The sequence below is a fragment of the Homarus americanus genome, unplaced genomic scaffold (assembly GCF_018991925.1).
Source record: "Homarus americanus isolate GMGI-L3 unplaced genomic scaffold, GMGI_Hamer_2.0 scaffold50564, whole genome shotgun sequence".
In the NCBI taxonomy this organism is placed as follows: domain Eukaryota; kingdom Metazoa; phylum Arthropoda; class Malacostraca; order Decapoda; family Nephropidae; genus Homarus; species Homarus americanus.
Genome location: NW_024715014.1, coordinates 4,775,311 through 4,797,850, shown reverse-complemented (window position 1 = coordinate 4,797,850; position 22,540 = coordinate 4,775,311). Strand labels below are relative to the sequence as shown.

Sequence of the window (22,540 nt, the reverse complement as noted above, 5' to 3'; positions counted from 1 at the left end):
CCTGCACAGAGTTGTAAAAAGTACCGGACTTTCTTACTTAAGTAAAAGTATTCTTACATTGTCAAAATGTTACTCAAGTAAAGTAAAATCATCCAAAGTTCAATGTACTCAAGTAGAAGTAAAAAAACAAGTATTGTAGTGGATTTCTCCCCTACAAGCGCTGTTTGTCGCTGAGTAGTCGACCCCACGAATTCCCATGTATGCCTCGTGGTCTAGGTCAACCAGCGCCGCCCACGGAGCGGGGATCGACTATCTACCCACGCCTACCTCCGCTATAAAAGACCTGACCTCGTGGTGACCTGTCTCTTTTCTACCTACACCAACCAGCCAGCAACACCTCCTCCTCCTCCGCCGCTGCTTGGCGGCCCTCGCTCCCGCCGGAGAGCATGGCGACCCACAAGCTGGTCCTCCTCTGAGCACCCTCACCAACCAGCTCTCTCTACATCACGCTTGTAACCACGCTGCCACTTCCCAGCACCAAGCTGCATTGTACATCCAGTACAACATGTATACAGAGAGCACATTGTGAGTTTCCTTTCTCCATCCCATCCTGAGTGTGAACCCAAACATCCCATACCCCACAGTATCTCATTCTTAAAGTGCTCAAGTATTGAAAGTAAAAATCAACAACAAAATTATTGTCTCAAATGTTTATATAAAAAATCACAGTAAATTATTAAAAAAACTAGTTAACTCAAGATAAAAATAAAAGACAGCATTTCACATGTTTATTTGCAATTCTTTCTATTGAAATTAATCAATAACCGATTCTTGAAATTATGGCTGTCCAATCATGATCTTTTGGGCATAAATATAAGCCCAGCATCACTTACCGACTGAAAATACATTCAGCCGCTTTTCTCTCTACAATGCATCGCAGAGATAGTGAACAGGATGAAAATATATCCACCCAACACTAGGACCGCTTTCTTCCTTATCCACACAAGATTGAAGAAGCCACAAGTCCAGAAAACTGTGAGGGCAAACTTTTTCGGAGAGAGAGTTGTGAACTCTTGGAACAATCTACCAGAAAGTGTTGTGACTGCACAGAGTGTGAGCTCTTCAAGACAAGACTTGACCAACACTGGAGCGGGTTCAGGTACATTCAGGAGCCGGTGCATGCTTAGTACTTGCCAACAGTGCATAAGACGTGACCGATCGCCCAAGCGGTTAACGAGCCGATCAGTGGTGAAGAGGATAAAAGTAAAGTTGACTTGACCTCGCTCACAATCTGCCTCTGGAGCTTTTTCAGCCCTTCTACACACTGACTTTGCTTGGTTCCTAGATCTGGTATACATCCTTTTGTTCTGCTCATCCTTTGTCCTAACCCACGTCTGGAATTTCTGAGTTTTCTTCTTAACTTTGTCGACCGCCGCATGGTTCATGTGTAGCAGTCTCCTTGTATTCCTAGAGACACTGGATATGGTCTTGGGTATATATTTATCGATCAAATGGTTCACTTTACTGGCTCTTAGGTTCCTTTGGTTTAATAAGCTACAGTTTTGGTGTCTGTAGATACACCCGACAATAAGTTTTTTCCTTTTAATTTAATTTTACACCAGTTTGATTCTTCAAAAACATCCTCCCCATTTCCTCACCTGGCTGGTTCTAAGGTGTTCCCTAGCATAGATAACCACGTCCCTCTTGCAAGTTGCTTGAGAAAGGTTTGTAAGCGAGTCATATCCATTTACTACATTGAACTCACAGTCTTCTGGGTCAATTCTTCTTATCTTGTATAACAGTTTTACAACACCTGCTATATCGGGTTGCTGTACCTTCAGTAGTGTTTCAAACTCCTCTCTCTTATCAACGAACGTGTAGATATTAATGTACATGACTTTTAAGCAGGAATTTGTTCTCGGTAAAGTCTGATCTTGGTAGTGACTCCATCTGTATTTTTAAAAAATATATATTTACAGTATACTGTATATATTTCTGATATTTATAAAATAACTCCAGCAAATCAGGTATATAATGAATATGAGGATTTGCTAACAGATAAGGTTTAAAGAAAAGATAATCTTTCAAAGATATTTAATAGAAAAGAAGTAGAAACATAAGTATGAGACTGCTTTGTTAACACTGGTACAGCTACACAATATCACAATGCAGGACTAAGCACCAGGCACTGGCACCAGGCTAAGTCCCAGTTAGGGTTCTCTCTTCCATTAAATTCTAAGTTTTATTATTTCAAAGATACAGATGACCCTCTCAAGTGTGAGGCATACAGTCATTTTTCCTTACAAAGTGCAATTTTTATAGTGAAGATTATGCTATATACCTAAATTTGATGAAAATGTAAACATATGTATAAAAAGAAACTGGAATGCCAAAAGATTAGTGCTAATGCAGAGTGCAAGGACATGCCCTTCCATATTTAAAAACATTAAATAATAATATCAGAACTTCAAGTTATATGTAGTAACACCATTAATAAAATTTGCAGAATACTATACAATACTGAAAATTAATGGTACCCGAAATGATTTACTTGAAAAAATATATATATATATATATATATATATATATATATATATATATATATATATATATATTTACAGTATATGCTTTTCTGTATTTCTATATTGATGTCCAGTTTGGTTTTTCAACTGTTAAAAGTACTCAATGTTAATTTTCCTTCTGCCACTCTATGAAATTGTATTATCTTTTACATTCACCTGAGATCATAATGATAACACTTCAACACATCATTGCACAAGTTTGTTAACTTACATGTACTTATACAGTAATGATACATATATACTGTACTGTACCAAAATTTTTGGAGCCAAGTATGGTAACTAATGCTCAATAATATCTATATTCATGGAGGAGAGAGTTGCAAATTATGATCATTACTTTTTATTTTGTTACTGATCTTCTGGTTCCTGTAATTTGCATGCCTATGACCAGACACTTAAATTATATCTTCCAATTTTCTACCTAACCATAATATGCAAAAGGAAAATACATCCTAAATTCCTGGAACCTCTCCATATTTTGATCCTTTAATTATCCATCATCATTCAGAACCCAGATAAGTCATGTTAAACTACTTTGCCTTTATTTGCGTTCATGACAAACTTTCTGCTTCACATTATTGAACTCTTTCATTAACATTTATTACTCTTTTGGTTATGTTCATTATAATCTTTCACTTGCATATGATGACGGATTTCCATCACTTTCAGTGATAGCCAGAACCTCGCATTGTTTAATACCTGTATATATTTAAACAACGTAAAAAGAAAAACTTTTCAGCTTTAGCCTGAATATCGTTACCAAAATGAATGGGCTGATGTTTCAGTTAAATATCTCAAATAAGAAATTAGCTCTACTTATGTAATAAATACTGTACAGTAAAACCCTCTTGATCCAAACTAACCGGGGAGAAATCCAGTTCATATTAAGCGAATTTCCAGATAAAGCAATACTGTATCTGGAGGGGAGTTAGTATACAATATGGGAGTTAGTATACAATATGGAAGTCTGGATTAACCGAGAAAAATTTGGATTGCCATCTGGCACTCATGAACGGCAGCTCCCAACTGCTTCATTTAAAAGCCCAGACCTGCTGCTACAGGCCTCATGTGTGCATCTCTTAACTCCTGTGGACTATTTGTGACTTTGTGGACTAATTACCATGGCTTCCAAAGGGTAAGACAACTTCAAAAGGAAGCCAAAAAGAAGTATAGCTTGGAAGATCATGGGAAAAAATCAAATATGAACAGCATCACCAACTTTGTGGTAAACACTCTATGTCCAAGAATTATATATATATTATACTGCAGGTTAAGTGATTCCAAGTGTTTATTTATTTTTACCACCATGTGGGCAGATCCGGACTATTTCATGTTAATCCGCACTCAATCTGGATTAACAGAAATTAGTCCAGAGTGATTTGCCAATCCGGATTAAGACGGTTTTACTGTATTAATATAATTCATTAAGTATTAATTGATGTGTAAATACATTTATTGAAGCACAAATGTTAAGTAGCAATAGTCTAATTTTAAACACCAAATTAGCCCTAAAATGCATGTAAGGCAGGGAAGTGCAAGCAGAATCTTCCCCAATATAATGTAGCACAGTTCTTGTTTGTATGGGGTAGTTGGACAGGATTCCCAATAAAAAATTTCACCAAGAGAAAAAAAATAAAAGTAAAAATAAAAGTAAAAATAAATAAAAATAAATAAATAAATATATATATATATATATATATATATATATATATATATATATATATATATATATATATATATATATATATATATATATAAACTGATGCAATCTCATCCATATGCCATAATACCTTGATACAGGCATACTGTGCCTTCCTAGCCTTTTCTAACAACTATACAGTACACTACAAGTTTCTGAAGACACACCAATCATAATTTTTTCTTCATTGCCTTCTTAACCAAAATGCCTGGAGAAAATATTGTCTGGAATTATTTTTTTTTGTTTACATGTTGCATAAATCACTTATGTAACCTTAATATCCAAAAATTTACTGTTTCAAAATTCCTTATTCATTTGACAATTCAATACAGTATAAGCAAAACCTTTGTGATCTGATGCCAATGCTCAAATACATTTCAGAGTTTTTTAAATTCTTACAATTCATATTCACAAGAAAGTGTTTCATATTAAATAGGATGAAACAAGAATCATGTACCAACTACACCAAATTATCATTATATGCAAAGTACTAAAAAATGCAGGTTATATTAAATTAATTGGAAAAAAAATACAAATACATCATCAGTTATACTGGTCTTGTGAAAGAGAAGGAAAATAGAATTTTATGAAGTCAGCACAATTAAACTAGAGCGTTAATGGAAAAAAAAATTGCAAATGTAAGCAACAGCATTGATGCAATGCAAACTCCAACCCCCTTGACTGTTTACCTAATTTCCTTAACTTGGCTTTGGTCACTGAACCACTATTAAGGAAGCTATGCCCATACAGGGACAATATAGAGCCAGTGAGTATGAATGAAACAGTGTAAGGCCAGTCTAAGATTTTTGTGAACTTAAAATGACTTACTCTTGTATGTATAGTACTTAGCATGAATACATAAACTTACTAGGTAGATACTAAGTAAATTAACTTACTGGGTAAACAGAAAGCCTGACACTCAAGTTAAATGCGAGATAAAAGTCTGGGCTCACACAAGCAAGTAAGACCGAGATGTTATTCACCCTGCCAGAGCTGAAAGATTTAAGGTCACTTTTAAGGATGGCAATGAAACTTTAAATCAGATTCTTTTATTAATAATTAGAATATTTTAAAGCATCAAATTCATAGGGATATGTTAATGAACTGAGCTCAATATAAAACTATGAAATGCATAATCTTAAACCCATTGTTCAAATTCAATGAACCAGAAATTCATTTTTAAAATCAAATGTTGAACTGGCTAAATTACACAAAATTACATAATTTAGTTACAGTTGAACAGATGGAACATTCCTTTTTTGTATCAAGCCATGTTAAATTTGAAAAGGCGGGCACAAACAGTTATTAAAAAAAATATATATACTGTATATTTTTACATCATATTTATTTGGGGAATAAATGTTAAATAATGTGCTTTATCATTAAAGTATTGAAAATGTTAAATACAAGTCATCAGACCTTAGTGTTTTTCATTGTTATCCAAAACAAGTGCAGAATAGTACTGTACAGTACTACTAAAATTAAATGTATGGTAGTGTACAGTACTACTAAAATTTACTGTACAGTATATACAGTAAATGTATTCTGATATACTGTTCCTCAGTTGATTAATATACACAAATACCCTGTAACTCAAAATTAATATTTGAATTACAATAATGAGATTCAAGACCAAGGACTTAACATGAAAGAAGTTCTGCAAACAAAATGATATACTTCAATTCCTCTAGTGTAAATGAAGATAAAAATAATTTATAACTCAGAATGAGGAAATTTAGAAGAAGTACCGTAAAGTCATCTCTCAATTTACATGGTAGTTACGTTCTTGAGAATGGCCATGTAGATCAAACTTATTTATTTCATAATAAATAAAGAAAATGGCAGGGGTTAGGGGAGACGCTCCTTAAAAACTGTAATTTGTTTATCTATTTCCTTCAATATGTTTTATTTACAAAAACAATAACAAAATACCACAATAATAATAATAATACTGTAATACAATAATAGAACCAAACCTATTGGTGGTGCTGGAGAGGTGGAGGTTACTGGGGGAGGGAGTCATCTGAATCAGATGACAGAGCAGGTGATGGCAGAGGGGGGGGGAGTGGGAGCTTTCAAGAAGCCAGATGTCAATGGCTGAGGTTCGAGTGATGTTACTTTTTCCTTTTGGGTAAAGTAGGAAAGCAATGAGGTTCTGATCTACGCTGCATGGTGTTCTTTTCAAAATTGTGTTATTTAAAAAAAGCTGTCTGTTATTTTAAAAATAGGTAATAATTTAATACAGTAGTAGTGTTATTTAAAAAACATGCAAATGCCGTAATATCCGTGTAAATTGCGAGGTGACTGTACTTCAAAACATCTATACTGTACAGTACTGTACCTTATAAATCCAGGAGTGGTAAATTAAATACAGTACAGTATTCAAATTAGCTCCTTTGTTGGTTGATAAGTGACATCTGAATTCATTCCAAGTTTAGTGATTAAATTTTCTATTGTAATGAACGATGTAGAAAAATAAATATATTTCTCATCACAAACTATAAGATTAAGAAACTATTTGGACAAAAGATAACAAAAACTCATAAAAGAGGTTTTTTTGTGTGTTCTTCAACACTTACATTTACAAGTATAATTCAAGTTATTCAAGATAAACAGACATAAGAATTGATATATATTCTGAACTCGCTGTACATTATTATTATAAAAAGATACATAAAATTTATGTTGTATTATTTCAAAATCTTACAACTGCACTATACTGTATATAATACCATAAAAAATAAAATAAATTTTCACTTATTCACATATTTTTCACTTTCTTCTGACTGTCTCAAAATGGCACAAAGCATGGTCTGGGAGTACTGTATATATGTACTGTACTTACATTTTTGCACATACAAATTAACAATGTTTCTCAATATTTATGACTTTGTACAAGCTTATATTGTGGTTTCCCACACAAAACCATGCAATTTTCAGTGTTTACAGTATAAACAAAACCATTGATCAATAAAAGTCATGTTTTACAAGTCATTCAAGGGCCAAATTACGCCTATTAATGTGCAAATATTAGAGAGAAACTATCACTCACAAACAAAGATAGAATAAAGCTTCAATATATAACATGAAAGGGTAAAATAATGCCCTTTGCTCTACCTAATTCTACCTCTGCAAGAATAAATACTGTACTAAAGCTTATATTGGAGGCCACACCATTAACAATAATTAGCAAAGAAGAAATGGAGAGAAGGACGGTTTTTTGGATTGTCACAACCAGATAAATTGCGTTGTATGAAACACCGATCTGCAGACATGCAAGGACATATCTTAATATTTTCATTTCTCTTCATTGTGTAGTATTCCTAAATACCATCACTAATTTACTGAGTTAGCTTGTCATTTTAGTTGGCACAACTTAATTTATATTACAAACTGAAAGAACTGTCGATATCTAAATGACACTCGAAAACTAAACAAAGCAACCACGTAAAAAAAATGCTACATCTCCTTTAATAAAAAACTCTTAAGTCATCAGCATAAGAAAATGCTCTGTTCTCATTGTAACATTTTGGGTTTGTTAAAAATAGATCAGTGCAGATGTATTGTTAAGACTTTTAGTATACTGTATTTCAACAAACATTGATAGAAAAAAGCTCTAAAATTACAGACCTTTAATTCTTATTGTGCACAGCTTATAATATACAACCTTTTAGTCAAGGTTACAATATCTACCCACAGAGTAGCATTGGTAGCTATCTAATCAGGGCACCAAGTGAATCATATATTTATGATTATGAAGAGTCCATATATGAGGGTAATCTAACCTATCCAAAGGTAAAAAAATAAAATTTCCTTTAAAGCACTAACAATTTCAATAATTGTGTACCTACTGTGACTTCTATTAATAAAGTTTTACCAAATAAATCAATAACTTTTAATATGTAAATTTGCAAGCCAAATTTAGGTTAAAGAAATGAGAAAAGGAATTTGATAAAGCTATTTTGGGTTAGACAAAATTTTCATAACTCTCAAGGCTTCATTGCACCAAATTACATTTACAGTAATTTTAAAAACAGAATGTTACATGAAATTTAAACTATACCATGTACAGGACTGTTTGCCTTGCTCATCTGTGAAATCAACGCTGATTCTTTATTTTTAATTCATATTTCTTCATAAGATTATCATTTGTAACGTATTCTTAATTCCCGTAGTGCTCAGATTCATTCCATTCTTTCCTTTTCCTTCTACTGCTGAAATATCTTCAAACTAATCTTTTCTACCTTTTAACTTTTTATATATTTACCCTCACTTTTTCATTTTGTAATACAAGAAAGTAAGTCCACAAATATGACAGCCAAACCATTATGCAGATTTCTGTGGCAATATTTCAAGTACTGGTGTAATATCTAAGACACCTGTTAGTGTGGAAATGGTTGATATCTGATGTATATATAGGCATCCTGCATACATTTTCCTGGTCTGGATGCAGTAGGAGGCATGATATAAATATACAGTACTATAGGTGTTTTGATCATAATGTCTGTATTACTCACAATTTCCTGACAGAATCAATCACAGCCTTGAGTTGTATATCTGCAACTAGTACTACATGCAGAATCTCAAATGAAATATTTGCCTCAGAACTCACTTTAACAAATATACAATTTTCAAAATTAAATTAAAACCTTTTAGACATATAAAACTAAACACTTTAATAAACATGCCAAAAAATTAGGGTCTCAATTTCCATGAACATCCATAAGAAAATAAAAGTTTGTTCATCATCGTCTAATTCTCCTTGCAGCTGACACAACCTCATGACTGGGTATGACCTCACATCATCAGTTAAATCTTAGAGAGATGGAGAGCAGATACTTGTACTAATATTAAATCTTTTCTCACAATGATCACAGTGAAAAATAAAATCCTACAGTGCTTTCCTTATACACAAAGGTAAAAATATATAAAAATAGTGAAGACCAGTGTCTAGGGGCAGTAAACATACAAATCTTGACCCTAAAAAGCAAAGCACTTTACTAAGCAGAAAAAAATAAAATAAAAAAGACTTCTGCATGAAACTATTTTCTATACTAAGCAGAAAAACAAATCTGCACGACTACTTTTCTTAAACATGTTATTTTCATGGGTAAGTGCATAAAAAAATCACTTGTACACTCAGGGAAAGGGGATTCTATATCCACAATAGAGATGAGTGGGGATTCGACTTATGTCTCTTGGATCGCACTTTAGGTCATCATTTGCAGTCATATATGGATATGGATTCATGCATGATACGCATCTTGACCGGGGGTAACACGGGGTATAGAAACACCTTTCCCTGACTGTACGACACCAACAGCATAGGACTAATTGTGACGAAACAGTGAGCAATTGTCAAACTTAGAGAAAACCTGCTGCTGTCAGGGTATTTTTAATTAACAAGATGACTACAGCATAATTGTTTGGATATAATATTCATGTATTCTCACACTAGAAGGATACATTTAGGAAATTATATTAATACAAACTTTATTGGAATGACATATTTACTATCTGGCAATTCATAACTGCAACAGGTTTTTCAAAGAATTAAAATTGCATTATATCTTTGGCTCAGCAACATGGAGTAGGCAAAGCATCCTCAAAATTGTTAACACCTTAAGTTTGTACAAGTAGGTAATGTTAAATACACAAACTACTGCCTTCTTACTACCTTTCATGCCCATGAAATTCTCTGTAAGTAATCATTTAGATGAATATTTATAGTTCCAGTACAGTTCTTACATTCATTACCATCATAGCTATGAAAAGAACTTTGCAAAGTATTAACATACTTGGTGGAATATGATCACTACCCCATCCAAATTCTTAAGTTAAATTTCATTTTTGCAAAGCCTGTATAAGTACAAATACAATATGATTTTAATAAAATTTTAATATTTTCATGTAGATACGAGAAATATTTCCTTTAAAGTAAAGTAACTCTGATTATACAAACAAATACATTATGTGTAACAAGCTTGCTACATATCTGACTAAGATAAAAGAGTAACTTATTTGGATAAAAGGCAATTCAAGTTGTAAAGAGTGATCATGTAACTGTACTAACACCACAAAAAAAAGAACACTTAAGAGCAGAGGGAAATTCTACTGTGTTTTATTGTGTGGGTATTTTTGACTGTTGGTAATAAAGATACAAGGTGGTAATATAACCATAATAATAACAAGTTATCCTACAATTCAAGATAAAATGTACAGTAATAGGTAGGAACACTTATGTTACTTTCTAAAATGCATGACAGTACGTATTTGTTTTAAAAAATTCTATGTACAAGAACATCACAAAAATCAAAATGGATGTAATAATTGTGAGAACTGAATATAAATGAAAAAAGGAAAAATGGAACTAATGGACAAGTTCAAGAGTTTTGAATAACACAGCCATTTGTTGAATCCTGGTCCTACATGAGTTTAGGAACTAAGTTAACATATTAGGATTTTCACGTTTCCCTAAACTTTTTAGCTTATATTCTATATTTTCATGCTGAGTCCAGGAAACATTTAAATCTTACACAGAAAGAAAACAGACAACACATGTTTTTCCTACCCTGATGCAATATACATGATGTACTCTGTGATATGACCAAAATAATGAATACAGTAGTTGGTGCTGTATCATATTTGCCAGTGTGCAAGTAGACCTAGTGCATAAGTCAACCCCAACTTTTTATCTCAAAACTCATGTTTAGGGATATACTTCCACTAACCATTAATTGACTCAAGGATCATTGTCTGAGCAATGTTATTTTATATGCTGTTAATAAAAAAAACTTTAATATGTTAACATGGGATGCAGCACAATGATGCAAGCTGATCTGAATTGACCTGGGTTAGGTCACCTACCAGTAACTTTACCTAACTCAGGGTTAGGCCTAAGGAACTCTTCCTTCCTTATAACTAATTGGAGGCAACTGTGATTTAAAGTTACTGTCTTCTATCCCCTTTAAAAGGCTCCTTCCAGACACTTTAAATGGCCATGCTCCAGATTTATCATGATTCTCCTAGTCCCAGATTGACTCTCAAAATCTTCTCACAGCACCCCAAGCAAAAAGAATGAAATATATAGTTGGCTTCAAGTTCAAGGCTTTAGCATTGGTTCAAACTACATATAAACTACGGTATAAATAGATTATAGACATTGAAAAAGAGGATTCAAAATAGTGACAACTTACACCAGCGATAATTCATCTTCATTAACTTTGATATCTTTCATCTCAAATTTACATGGAATTTAAGGTTCATATTATTTACTTGATAGATTAGACAGCTCCTAGTTTGGGGGATTTTTGTTTAGCTTTGGAAGCAAACTAATACACTGGCAAATACAATATTTTCACTGTCTGATTGTAATGTCCATTTTCTATAAAAAGTAGGCAACTATTTGTCTTCCTCAAATGCTACCATTAAGAACATAAAATCAAAAGGTTGGCATACAAACCCGGCAAAACTTATCTTAAATGGTATACTTGAGAACGGGTCCCCCTAATATGCAAAGTTCTTGTATTCATTAATTTCTTTTCCCCTAGTTGGATGCCAACATTCTTTTAGAAATGGTTTTATAAGACACAAGCTTAATTTGCATTAGAGAGTAATCTACACAGGAATCTTCTGTAGATTATTGAAGCACTGCTGTTTGGTTACACTAAATATTAATTGGAACTGAAATTATAATTAGATTCTATACAAGCTAAAATATTTTGTATAAGTAATATGATTTACTCTATCTTCTCCTGAAACATGAACTAAAATGGGTAACCAAGGGATAAGATATGAATCATTGTGCCCTGATAAAGGAGGAACATCCTGAGGACTACCGAATTATATAGTTCCCCATAACGGGTTTTCATTCCAGCACATTCATAAAATACAAAAGTGTATATTTGGGAAAACAGGTAGAATGGACTGAGGAACTAAAAATTGCTGAACTCTCAAGATACTTTACTAAGGTAATTTTTTGTCTTACAGCACAAAACTAAATTGTGCAATAGTCCATTCCCACAAAATGTGACCATGCTTAATGCATATGCAATTCTTCTTCACAATTTATAAAAGTAAGTCCTGTTACTGGTCAACAGACATGAAAATAGGATATGAATTAGGTACTTTCAGAAAAATAAGAATAAAATTGGTCACTGTGATGTACAGGAGTGTTGCAACTCATACAAAATTACATGCATTTTACATTTTAATTTATTTTGTTTTATGCCAAGTGATTCTGATGCATGAAAAAACATTATCAGAGTAAGCCATTTGTTATGGGCTAACATGAGAGATCGAACCAAAGTGCATTACAGGTATCCCTCGATATAAGAATGGGTTAGGTTCCCCCCCCCACAAAAAACCCCACTCGGTTCATATTATGCCCATCTGTACATTGTATGCCTAAGAGTACTTGAGCTTGGGCATCTTTATGTTCTAATGCTATCATTAGCACAAATTATCAATATTTCAAACAACCAGCCTTTAGGCAATGAAAGCATAAACTCTTATTTAATACTGTAAAGGTATTCCATTTTTATTATGTAAATATGAAAATACTGTATCTCTCTGTACAGGTGGCCCTGAATTTATGTGGCATCATTTAATGTGATTTTGCTTTGTGTGAATATTCAAAGTTATGCAACTGAGTTCCTTCACTCACTCTCCCATTGTCCAGTGTTGTGTGTGAATTTATACTACCCTCATCTCACATTGTAGAGCATGGAGTTTCCATTACCGTTACTAATGCAATGTTATTAAAGCAACCTTCTGGTGCATATATACTCGCCCCTCTATGAAGCAGGGGAGGGGGGTGTCACATAAAGTAAGGGCCACCTGTATTACAGTATTCATGTATAAAAAGTCGGTAGTGCATAAAAAAACTGAGTATCTTGACACATTCAAGTGACACAGTAGTACTTAATTTATTAAGATGTGAAGAAAATTACTGTTTGTTGGTCTAGGTATCAAACAAGAAAAGCAGTTATCACTTGCATGATGCTTATATCACCATCTATACCTGTATATACCATAATATTATTAGCATCTTTAGCTGTACTGTAAGACAATTAATATTTTGAGTTTTTGTAATTTAAAAACAAAGCAATAAGATATAAAATTTATAAAATATAAAAATTCGTTTGCCTAACGCTTTGCTTTGGATTCAACACATAATCACTTGCTGAAATTCACATAAGGCATTTTCAGGGTTAAGGTGTCAAAATTGGGTTTAATGCATACAGCTTATTTGCTCAGTTTCATTACTGTACAGTATTCTTCTTGTTATTTATTTTACACTCAGGCCATTCATCAAATTTATGGGTGACCCTGAGTGGCAGGAGAGTGCAATTAATAGTGAAATAATGTGTAAAAGATAAATGTGTGCCTAATAAAATTTTAAGGGACCAAATAATTCCTTGATCATAGGTAACCATTCACGTCTTATAATATTTGAATAAAGAATCCTCTATTGAACATTGTGTCAATACCTAGCTAGGTTGTGATACACATCATAATGTCCACAGAAAAAAATAAATAAAAAATAAGAATCACCGACACTTTAAGGCAAAAAATGGTGCTGCTATCTTACTTCGTGTACAGCACAGATATTACAATGTTACCTGTGGCTTTAAATCGAGTCTGGCAGGGTTGGAGTAGAAGCAGAGCCCAAACAAAATTTAGGCAGGTCCCAAGTGAAAAAAAATTGAATACAGTGTACACTCCAATCTAATCCATCCATTAAACATTCAGTGGTAGAAGTCTTGTTGCAACAAAGAAACACTCACCACGAGCCCTCAAATTTCAATTTCCTCTTGGTTTACCTTAGTTTTTTCAACAACAATTTACTCACAGGAAGTATTTAGCTACAATCTTTTATAGGGACAGACGTTAAATTATATAAGACCCTGCACGCTTCTGCATGGGACAAAAAGTTGGACTATTCAGAAGGTATCTAAGCCTCACAAAGCTATATGTGACCTTATAAATAATAGTACCACATGTGAATACTTGCTATGCTATATACACATTATTTTTGAAGCTCATTATTACACTGTTTACTTGTGGTACATCACAGCACTAGAAAATTCAGAATTTTAAAGGAAAGATTTTCTTTCATTATTAAATCAAATTTAACATGAAATCAACTTACCTAAGTCATGGGCTTCCATAATTTAATGAAAATATTTACACTTAAACTGAATTTACTGTGCATTCTACTTAACAAGTAGAAATCCCCTAACATTTGCAATGAATCTTTCGAAGTTGTCCCTGAACTTAACACGGTTCATGCGGTCAGCAGTAAGCTCAACATTAGTAGTGAGCTGTGTAAAGGACTCTGCTAACCGTTGCCCAGTGGTTTGGTCAGTCTGACTGTGAAGTAAAGATTGGACCAGCTCTTGGTATTCAGCCTGTGGAAAAAAGTGATCATCATTGATTCTAAAATTTTATTCTTACACAAAATTTCATAAAAAAAAAATAAACGGCAAAGAGATTTACAATAACGTGTCATCTCCAACAGCAACTGTTCTTAATACACTTGAAAAGAAAAGTGAAAACCAAAATGCCAAAAAGTGGGCAACACCATCACCTGGAACCACCACCTGCAGCCACCACTATCACCTGCAAACACCACTATTATGTTCATGTACGGTAAATTATATTATTTTCTAAAAGTCTTGTAATTTGATTTTATGAGCAACATATGCTTTGAAAAACACAATCAATAATTCTATTCTGACAATAAGAAACTACCCGTAGTACTTAGAAGGAGAATCAATTAATTATTATTTTTTTTTTTAAATGTCTACTAACCTGGAAACAACAGATGAGTGTGTACAGTGCTGCAGATGCTGCCTGTAGAAGGTCTGAGTTTATTTGCTGCGACAATATCAGGTCTAGAACAAGCTGTGGAAAGTCAAAAGTCACACACATACAATATATACTGTACATACACTCATACTCTGCTTAGCACTCAGGGTGCATTCCTGCTAACTTCAGTTCTAACATATAAGCAATGTAAGTAGGTTTCATATTAGTAATAGCGCTAATAATAATAATGGTAAACATATTACAGGTCAAAGATCTTTTATCCAAAATTACTAGACACAAAATTTTTTGGAACAGTCCCAACTGAATGTAAGTATGAAGGCATATAGTACAGGGTATCTTGAATGAAAGAATAAATATACTTTAATAAACTACAACAAGTTACAATAATGAAGATTATATACCAAAGAACTGTAGTGACTCTTCAAGTGTCCATCTGCTAGCCAATCAGCTGCCTTGCTACAAACTCACCTTAGGCCTCAGTTGCAAGCTATGAGTGAATGGACTATAACCACTGTGTAAATCAGGGTTTTATTGTATTTCACATTGTCAGCCATCACTCATGACGTTTCTTAGTCTCTCAATATCAGGCATTCTACATTTCTTGGGTGGGCTGCTCCCCCCCCTCCCCCCCCCAAAAAATAAGTGCATTTCATTGGTCAACACCACCACCACACTTCACCTTTCAGTAACTCCTAACTTTATTTCCTTCACCAATACTTTGTTCTTCAACTCTGTGTCTAACAGAGCCAAGACATCCATTTTCCTCTCACTCATTATAATTTCAGGCTCTCTTCCTTATCACTCTGATTACATCCATAACATTTAAAAATCCCCAATCTTTATTTTTCAAATTCTTCTTTTTGTTGAATGAATGCAAGAAGAGAGGATTAACAGAGTTCCACATTCTTAACGAAGTCTGCTCCCCTGTCCATAAATAGTAAAGATGTCTTCTGAAGACAATGTACTGTATATCTCTGACAATTCATTTTTCTGTCTAACCTTTCTTCTACAACTATTATTTTAAACTGAACATGTTTTTTATTAAAATTCAATGTCTAAGCAACTAAGTCTAGCAAATTATCTGAGCTGTGGTGAGTGTGATATTTTGCCTTACCTTCAGAAATGGTCTAAGACCTTGTCTTACTGGCAGTTCAGGACCACAATTCTTGTGGATGTACGAGCCAAGCACCACCAAGAAATCAAAAGAGAGTGTTCCAACATCTGCTCCAAAACTTGTTAAACCTAATTCTATAGATGCCAGCAAATTCTGTAAAAAAAAAAAAAAAAAAAATATTAAGAACATACAATAATAAAATAAACATATATAATAAAGTTAACAACTCTTTGAAAATACTGATATAGTAGTCCCCACTTAACATGAATTTGCACAACACAAAATTTGCATTAGCATGAAGAATCAATTCCCTGTTTAACATGAGCTGCAACATGTTAAGGCTTAATTGCACCAGTCCACCTCCAAAGGTTCACTGTTTCAGTCTGCCTTTGATTGTCCTCTGGGTAACACACATATCATAGTGAGTAACCAAAGAGTAACAGAGGAGATGCTGATAACATGAGACAAAGAAAAAAATATTTTGGCAGAGACGAAAATGAAAGTCATTGAACATTTTGAAATGTGTATAAATCTATGTATGCATTGCATTAATGTAGATGATTGTGTGCATGTATTTGTATATGTATGAAATATACAAAAATAACAGCAGACTGAAATCAATATTCAATCAACAGAGATGCCAGTCTATTGCTAGCAGCACTGGAAGCAACAGAAGTGTGTAAAGGGAAACAACACCAAACATCCAGAGTGTCACTAAGTGGGTTCAGGATATGAGAGGACCACTCGTGAACTCCAAGGTTTTGTGCCCACTACATAACATCGTTGATGTCTAATTTGAAGTGAGATTTATTTAGGTTTGAGTTAGGATTACCCAATGTCAGACACAAGTAAATCCCTAACAAGAAATTAGTTACCTTCACCATTCCTATAACTTAAACAGAATTACATAACATGTAGATAATATTTTTTCATAAATGTTTTCTTCTGCCTAGTCTTGAAACATACCTTCATGAGATCCTCTGGTAGTTGGCACACTTTACTAGGATATATCTCAGCAATAAAGGTGACCATCTTAAAATAATGTGAACACAGAGTTGGCAGCCGCAAGAGTTCTCTGGACATAAGAGGCATAATTATATTGAGGCCAAATAAGCACACATCTGCAGCTGCCACAACTTCTTGATCCTCACCATGACCAGTTGGTGCAAGGTCTATAAAATCCTGAAATAAAAGAAAATTCAGTAAATTATAATCTTTGTAAAATTTACACACAATACCTATACAGGTTTATAATATAGCTCCTGAGGTCAGGAGTAATAGATAGGTGACCATGATTAGCAAAGAAAGTAACATAAGGTAAAGATGTGCTCCAAAAACAAGGAAAACTTACTACAAGTAGTTTAGGTTTCAATATGATCAAGTTTCACAAGCTACATGTTTCAACTAAGTAAGTTGTGAATAAAAATATGGCTGGCACTATAAGCCTCTCTTCACTCTTCATAAATCAATTCCCCCATGATGTAGTCAAAGCAATACAGACTCACCAGTTACTTGCTGATGCTCACTCTCTCTAACTGCTGTAACATATGAGTCCCACTATGGTGTTCTCCTTTCTCAACATGTCTCTAAGATTTCTATCTAGTTTAGAGCTGCTGCTTCATAAAACCTAACTTCACCCATCACCAGCACAAACCCCTTGAGACCATGCCCACCCCCCTCTTATCCAGTCACCATCAAGGATCATAATTGTTACCTTTGACAGAAGAGATGTAAGAAGTTCCATGAGGAGTTGCAGATCTCTCCACTGATCCTCTTCTCCCCGTGACTCAATGGTTCGCCTTCCTATATTGTGCTTGGCATACGTCCCCACCAAATGTACTGATGCTTCATACAGCTGCTTACTTGCACTCTACAAAATAATTACCATGTACAGCATAAGAACTTTATAAATTATACGAGTACTGAATATATGGTAATGCTCCTATAAAACCTGTGGATTTTAAATATTGTATAGTGAAAGGTAAATCAACTGCACTTATGGTGAAAATGGATTTGAGTTCCAGGTCTTCAAAATATTTCAGGTATCCCTTGCTTAAACCTCAAACATCAGACGAAGTCATATGATGATCCTAGGACAACTGCTGGGCATAATCATACGACTACCCGTACAAGGCATTTTACTAATGTCCCGAGTAAAAGTTTTCAAACTTACCCCACCAGGATTCTCCATTGCAACCCCTAGAGCAAACTAGCAAAGCCAATCACTGTACAGTATGCCTCATTATGGATAAAAGATACGACTTCTTCTGCTCCTCCAGTGTTAGAACTGTCGGCAGAAGATATAGAAGAAAGAAAAGCCTTTCTACTGAAGAAATTGATTATGTTGGATAGGGTTGAAGATGTTAGTGGTGACCAGGACAGTCATGATTGGTTCCACAGACTTTCAGAAAATGCCTGATTTGGTTCAAGAAATTGTTTCTGCACCTGTTTCACAGGAGTCTTTACAATAGCTAATGCATGTTTAGAGTAAACACGGGCAAGAAAGTATCATTCCGTGTGTTATGCCGAGGTGTTGTTGAACAGTTATTAGAAAGATATAGCACACTGCAGTCACAACAGTCAGGTCAATGGGCAAGAACTACTTGCAGTCAAGGTAAGCATAGATCACACATTACTACCCAACTCCTCTACCACCTACGGAAAAGAGGAGGATCGGTCAACGTAGGTGTGAGGTGTGTGCTCAATTTGCTCATACAACATGGCGGCCAGTCAGGCAGAAGTTAGTTTCAACCTGGTGCCATGAATGCCAAGTAGCATTGTGGACTGGCAAATACTACCGTGATTATCACAGTTTAAAGAAATATTGAAGTGATGAGAACTAAAAAATAAAAAAATAAATAAAAATAATTTTATTTTATTTCGTTATGAGAAGATTTCTTCAGTTGAAAGGCTTTTTTTTTCTATATCTTTTGCCGACAGCTGTAACACTGCTGTGCTATCTCTGTTACACTCATTCTTGCCTCTCTGCACTTGTTAACCCATACCACATGTCTCCAACTTTGTGTTTTCCATTATTTCCAACTTCGTGTGTTACACAATCATGCCTAAATGCCCCAGTGATAGTTCCTCTTAGCTGCACCTGTGATAAGGTGTAATAAAAATGGTGATGGACCAGCAAAGATTGGTAGAGACTTGAGCTTGCCACCCTAGACCATTTCTACCATTCTCAATACAGGTAAATAAGTCTCAATTTATGCTTTACACTCCTTATTTAATGCTTAATATGCTTGCTTTATATGGCTGCTTTATTTTCTTGCTTGACGGCATGCACAACAGAGATATATCAAGGCCGGTCTCTAACTTCTTGAATTTGTTATATTCTTATGGGATTACATGTAATTGCTTTGATAACCGTGGATTCAATAACTAACAACTTTTCAGTCCGCATTTGCATCAGTATCGGGGTAGACCTGTAATGTACTGGATCTAAAAAGTGTAATGAACTGAAAATATCCCAGCAAACTCTACTTACCGGTGTAAGGTAACAGAGCATCCGTCGACCACACTCAACAAAAAGTTCTAAAACTGTTTCCACCACATTTGGATAATTGTGATATAGATCAAGGAGCCGAACACTGTCTCCAAGAATGCCAACTAACCGTGAGAATAGACACTGAGCAGTAGGCATTAGGCACCCTTGAACAGCACCTGCAATAAAAATATAAAATAATTAATAAAGGATGAGGTAAGCACGACTTGGTTTAGAGTTGAAAAACTGTATGAAGAAAAGTCACAAAATGCAAGTACTGGATGAGCAAAAGCACAACAAAGATGGTATTCTCTATTTTTCCTCCCACCCTTTTCATAAGTTCTCTAAATACTGTACAAGGCTGTAGGATGGCTCACCATGTAAATTCTCTTTAAAATTTTGAAAACTTTCAACTGCAACCAAAAGTACAAGAAACAAATGTGCCTCAATCGTCTAAGAGAAGAAACACATCGCTGATAAAGACTAGTTACCGATAAGCACATCAGAGGAAATGTTATCTGTCATTACCTATAAAGTTGTCAATGTGAAAGAGAACTTGTTTCTTCATATCTTCTTGCTGATATTGTTTTGTAAATGTTTCTGATGACATTAACTGCTTGAATGATGCCACAGGTGGGTCCAGTACATGTGTCCAGAACTGGGTGCGAGCATCTGTGTCCCCAAGGGCAGCTGCACACATAACTAAACCCTGTAAGATTACAAAAGAGAAAAAAAACAATATGAGCTGATGACCAATAATATGAAAGAGCTTTCATATTTGAAGAGCAGTAATGTATAGGGACTTTTCCAAGTGTTACAATCAGTGTTGTCAATCCACACTCTCCATGAGGTGTGAACCCCGAGAGTATCGACTCGTGAATCCGAAGCATTCACCTAATCTAGGGTTGATATGGATGGCCTGAAGTCTCTAAATATTTTGTCCTAAGACTTTCATGACCCAATAAATAATGAATGCATTTACTTATACTGAACATTAACATCAAAATATTAATCTTATACAGTATATTAATACTTGAATGCATACAAGCCCCCTTTCTTAAGGTCCAATCAGAAAAAGAGATTAAGATGTGAATATGTAAAGAGAATCAGCAAGTTTGTATTTCCTTCAAATTATTATTAGAATTTACCTGCATGAGTCCTCTTTGGGCAACTGAAGAGAGTGCACTCAGGGTTCCACTCTGTTGAAGTTTTACCAATTCCATGAGACCCTCAGTTTTCACAAGATGCTGCCCCCTAGAAAAATGAATAAAATTTTATGATTTCTATCTACTATGTATCTAAAATTCATTCCAAAACAAATAATAACATACCTCATAAAACAAATCCTCAGAACTATACACATACCTTTGCATTCTCCAAACAGATCATCATCTAAATTACATGACAACAAAACCTTAGTCATGTTATTTTCTTAACCCTCAACTCTCAGGTCTCTAACTTAACCATCTAGCTATCTATAACTAACAGTTTATTTTTGTTACACCAAGATGAAGGGTATACAAGATCAGTCCCAAAAAATTTATTATGTTGAAAACTAAGCAGAAAAATTGCTAAATAGAAATAAATGAATAATGAAAATCTACTTTTGTGGAATGTGTGGGGGTTGTCCACTGCCACTTTAGAATTTGAAATCCAGAGGCCTTTTATGCAAGTGATTACCTGTACATAGCAAATCCCAGTTCAATTGTTAAGTCATCAAACAGCATTTTTACAAAATTATGAGTTATAGATTTACTGTACAGTATCTGAAACCACTGAGCCATGCTTTGTACTTAGCTGATCAGCTCTCCAAATCATTACAACTCAAATACTTCAACTATACATGGAAGGCTTGTTGGTCCTGGTCCAGGAGAAAAAATAAAATAAAAATCTTCACCCAAGATTTTTTTTTATAGAACACTGTGGCTAATGTACCTGAAGTTTGAGAAGGTGAAAGTTGGCAAATTCTTCTCTTTGGCAATGTATGTTCTGGAGTTCTAATGATGGATGTCACATCCACAGAGCATCAGCAAAATTTTTACATTTGTTTGGGATTTTTATAACATAAATATTTATATAATATATAAATATTTTATCACACACACACACACATATATCAACAGTAATGGTCTGGCTTAGTGGGAGTTTGGACATTTTCCAGGTGGGCCAGTTGGGCTTAGATACCCCAAGTAAACAGAGATTGGGCAATTTCTGACATTTTGGTGTCTACCAGTATTTAGCATGGTGCACCTGATGATTTTTACAGCACTGACTGATATGACATGTATGAAGGCAGGATTCAGACTGGGGAGTGCTGCACGCAACACCCACACACAAACATTCAACTGCATGTATGAACAAACAAACTGTCTGAAATGATGAGGATTTTCCAGACATTTTAAATATTTTTGGAGAACAGACAGAGGGGGGGGGGGAGGGGTTCCGAAAAAAATGAATTCCAGTGAACTGAAGTCAGGTGTATAGAGGTTCTACTGTACCCCAAAAATATCTGTAATTCAATCTTTGCTCAGTTCCAAGGAATTTGGTAAGTGTACAGCATTTGGGCAAAACACAAATACTGTACCATGCACTGGAGATGTTAATGTCTAAACTGAAATCTAAATTGAAATGGAACACAAACATTATACGATAAGAATATTTTATCAATACAGTTCTTAAACTCACCTCTCCTTACTATCAACCATTGTGACCAATAGATTGACCGTATCCTCAACTAGTCCTGGTTCTGAACTACGTAATCTCATTGTCTGTTCAACAACTGATAGTAAGTAATTCAACGTCCATGCAGCTCCCTCAGAATCACGTCCAAATGCCGACGTTAGGGCTATACTCAGCTAGAACATAAAACAAAAGACAACATT

General features: G+C 34.4%; 1 protein-coding gene across 1 annotated transcript in view; it reads right to left on the bottom strand.

Annotated features, from left to right (window-relative positions):
- Positions 1-2,022: 2,022 nt before the first annotated feature.
- The window catches only part of LOC121853812 (exportin-4-like), a 39,736-nt gene continuing 19,218 nt past the window's right edge, over positions 2,023-22,540 (bottom strand). The window contains exons 15-23 of the mRNA XM_042348191.1: positions 22,344-22,513; positions 20,807-20,912; positions 20,187-20,367; positions 19,662-19,837; positions 17,883-18,038; positions 17,135-17,350; positions 16,169-16,321; positions 15,037-15,129; positions 2,023-14,633 (exon numbers count right to left, since the gene is read on the bottom strand). Of these exons, the coding sequence (XP_042204125.1) occupies positions 14,439-14,633; positions 15,037-15,129; positions 16,169-16,321; positions 17,135-17,350; positions 17,883-18,038; positions 19,662-19,837; positions 20,187-20,367; positions 20,807-20,912; positions 22,344-22,513 (1,446 nt within the window). The 3' untranslated portion in view covers positions 2,023-14,438. The remainder of the gene's footprint in view (positions 14,634-15,036; positions 15,130-16,168; positions 16,322-17,134; positions 17,351-17,882; positions 18,039-19,661; positions 19,838-20,186; positions 20,368-20,806; positions 20,913-22,343; positions 22,514-22,540) is intronic.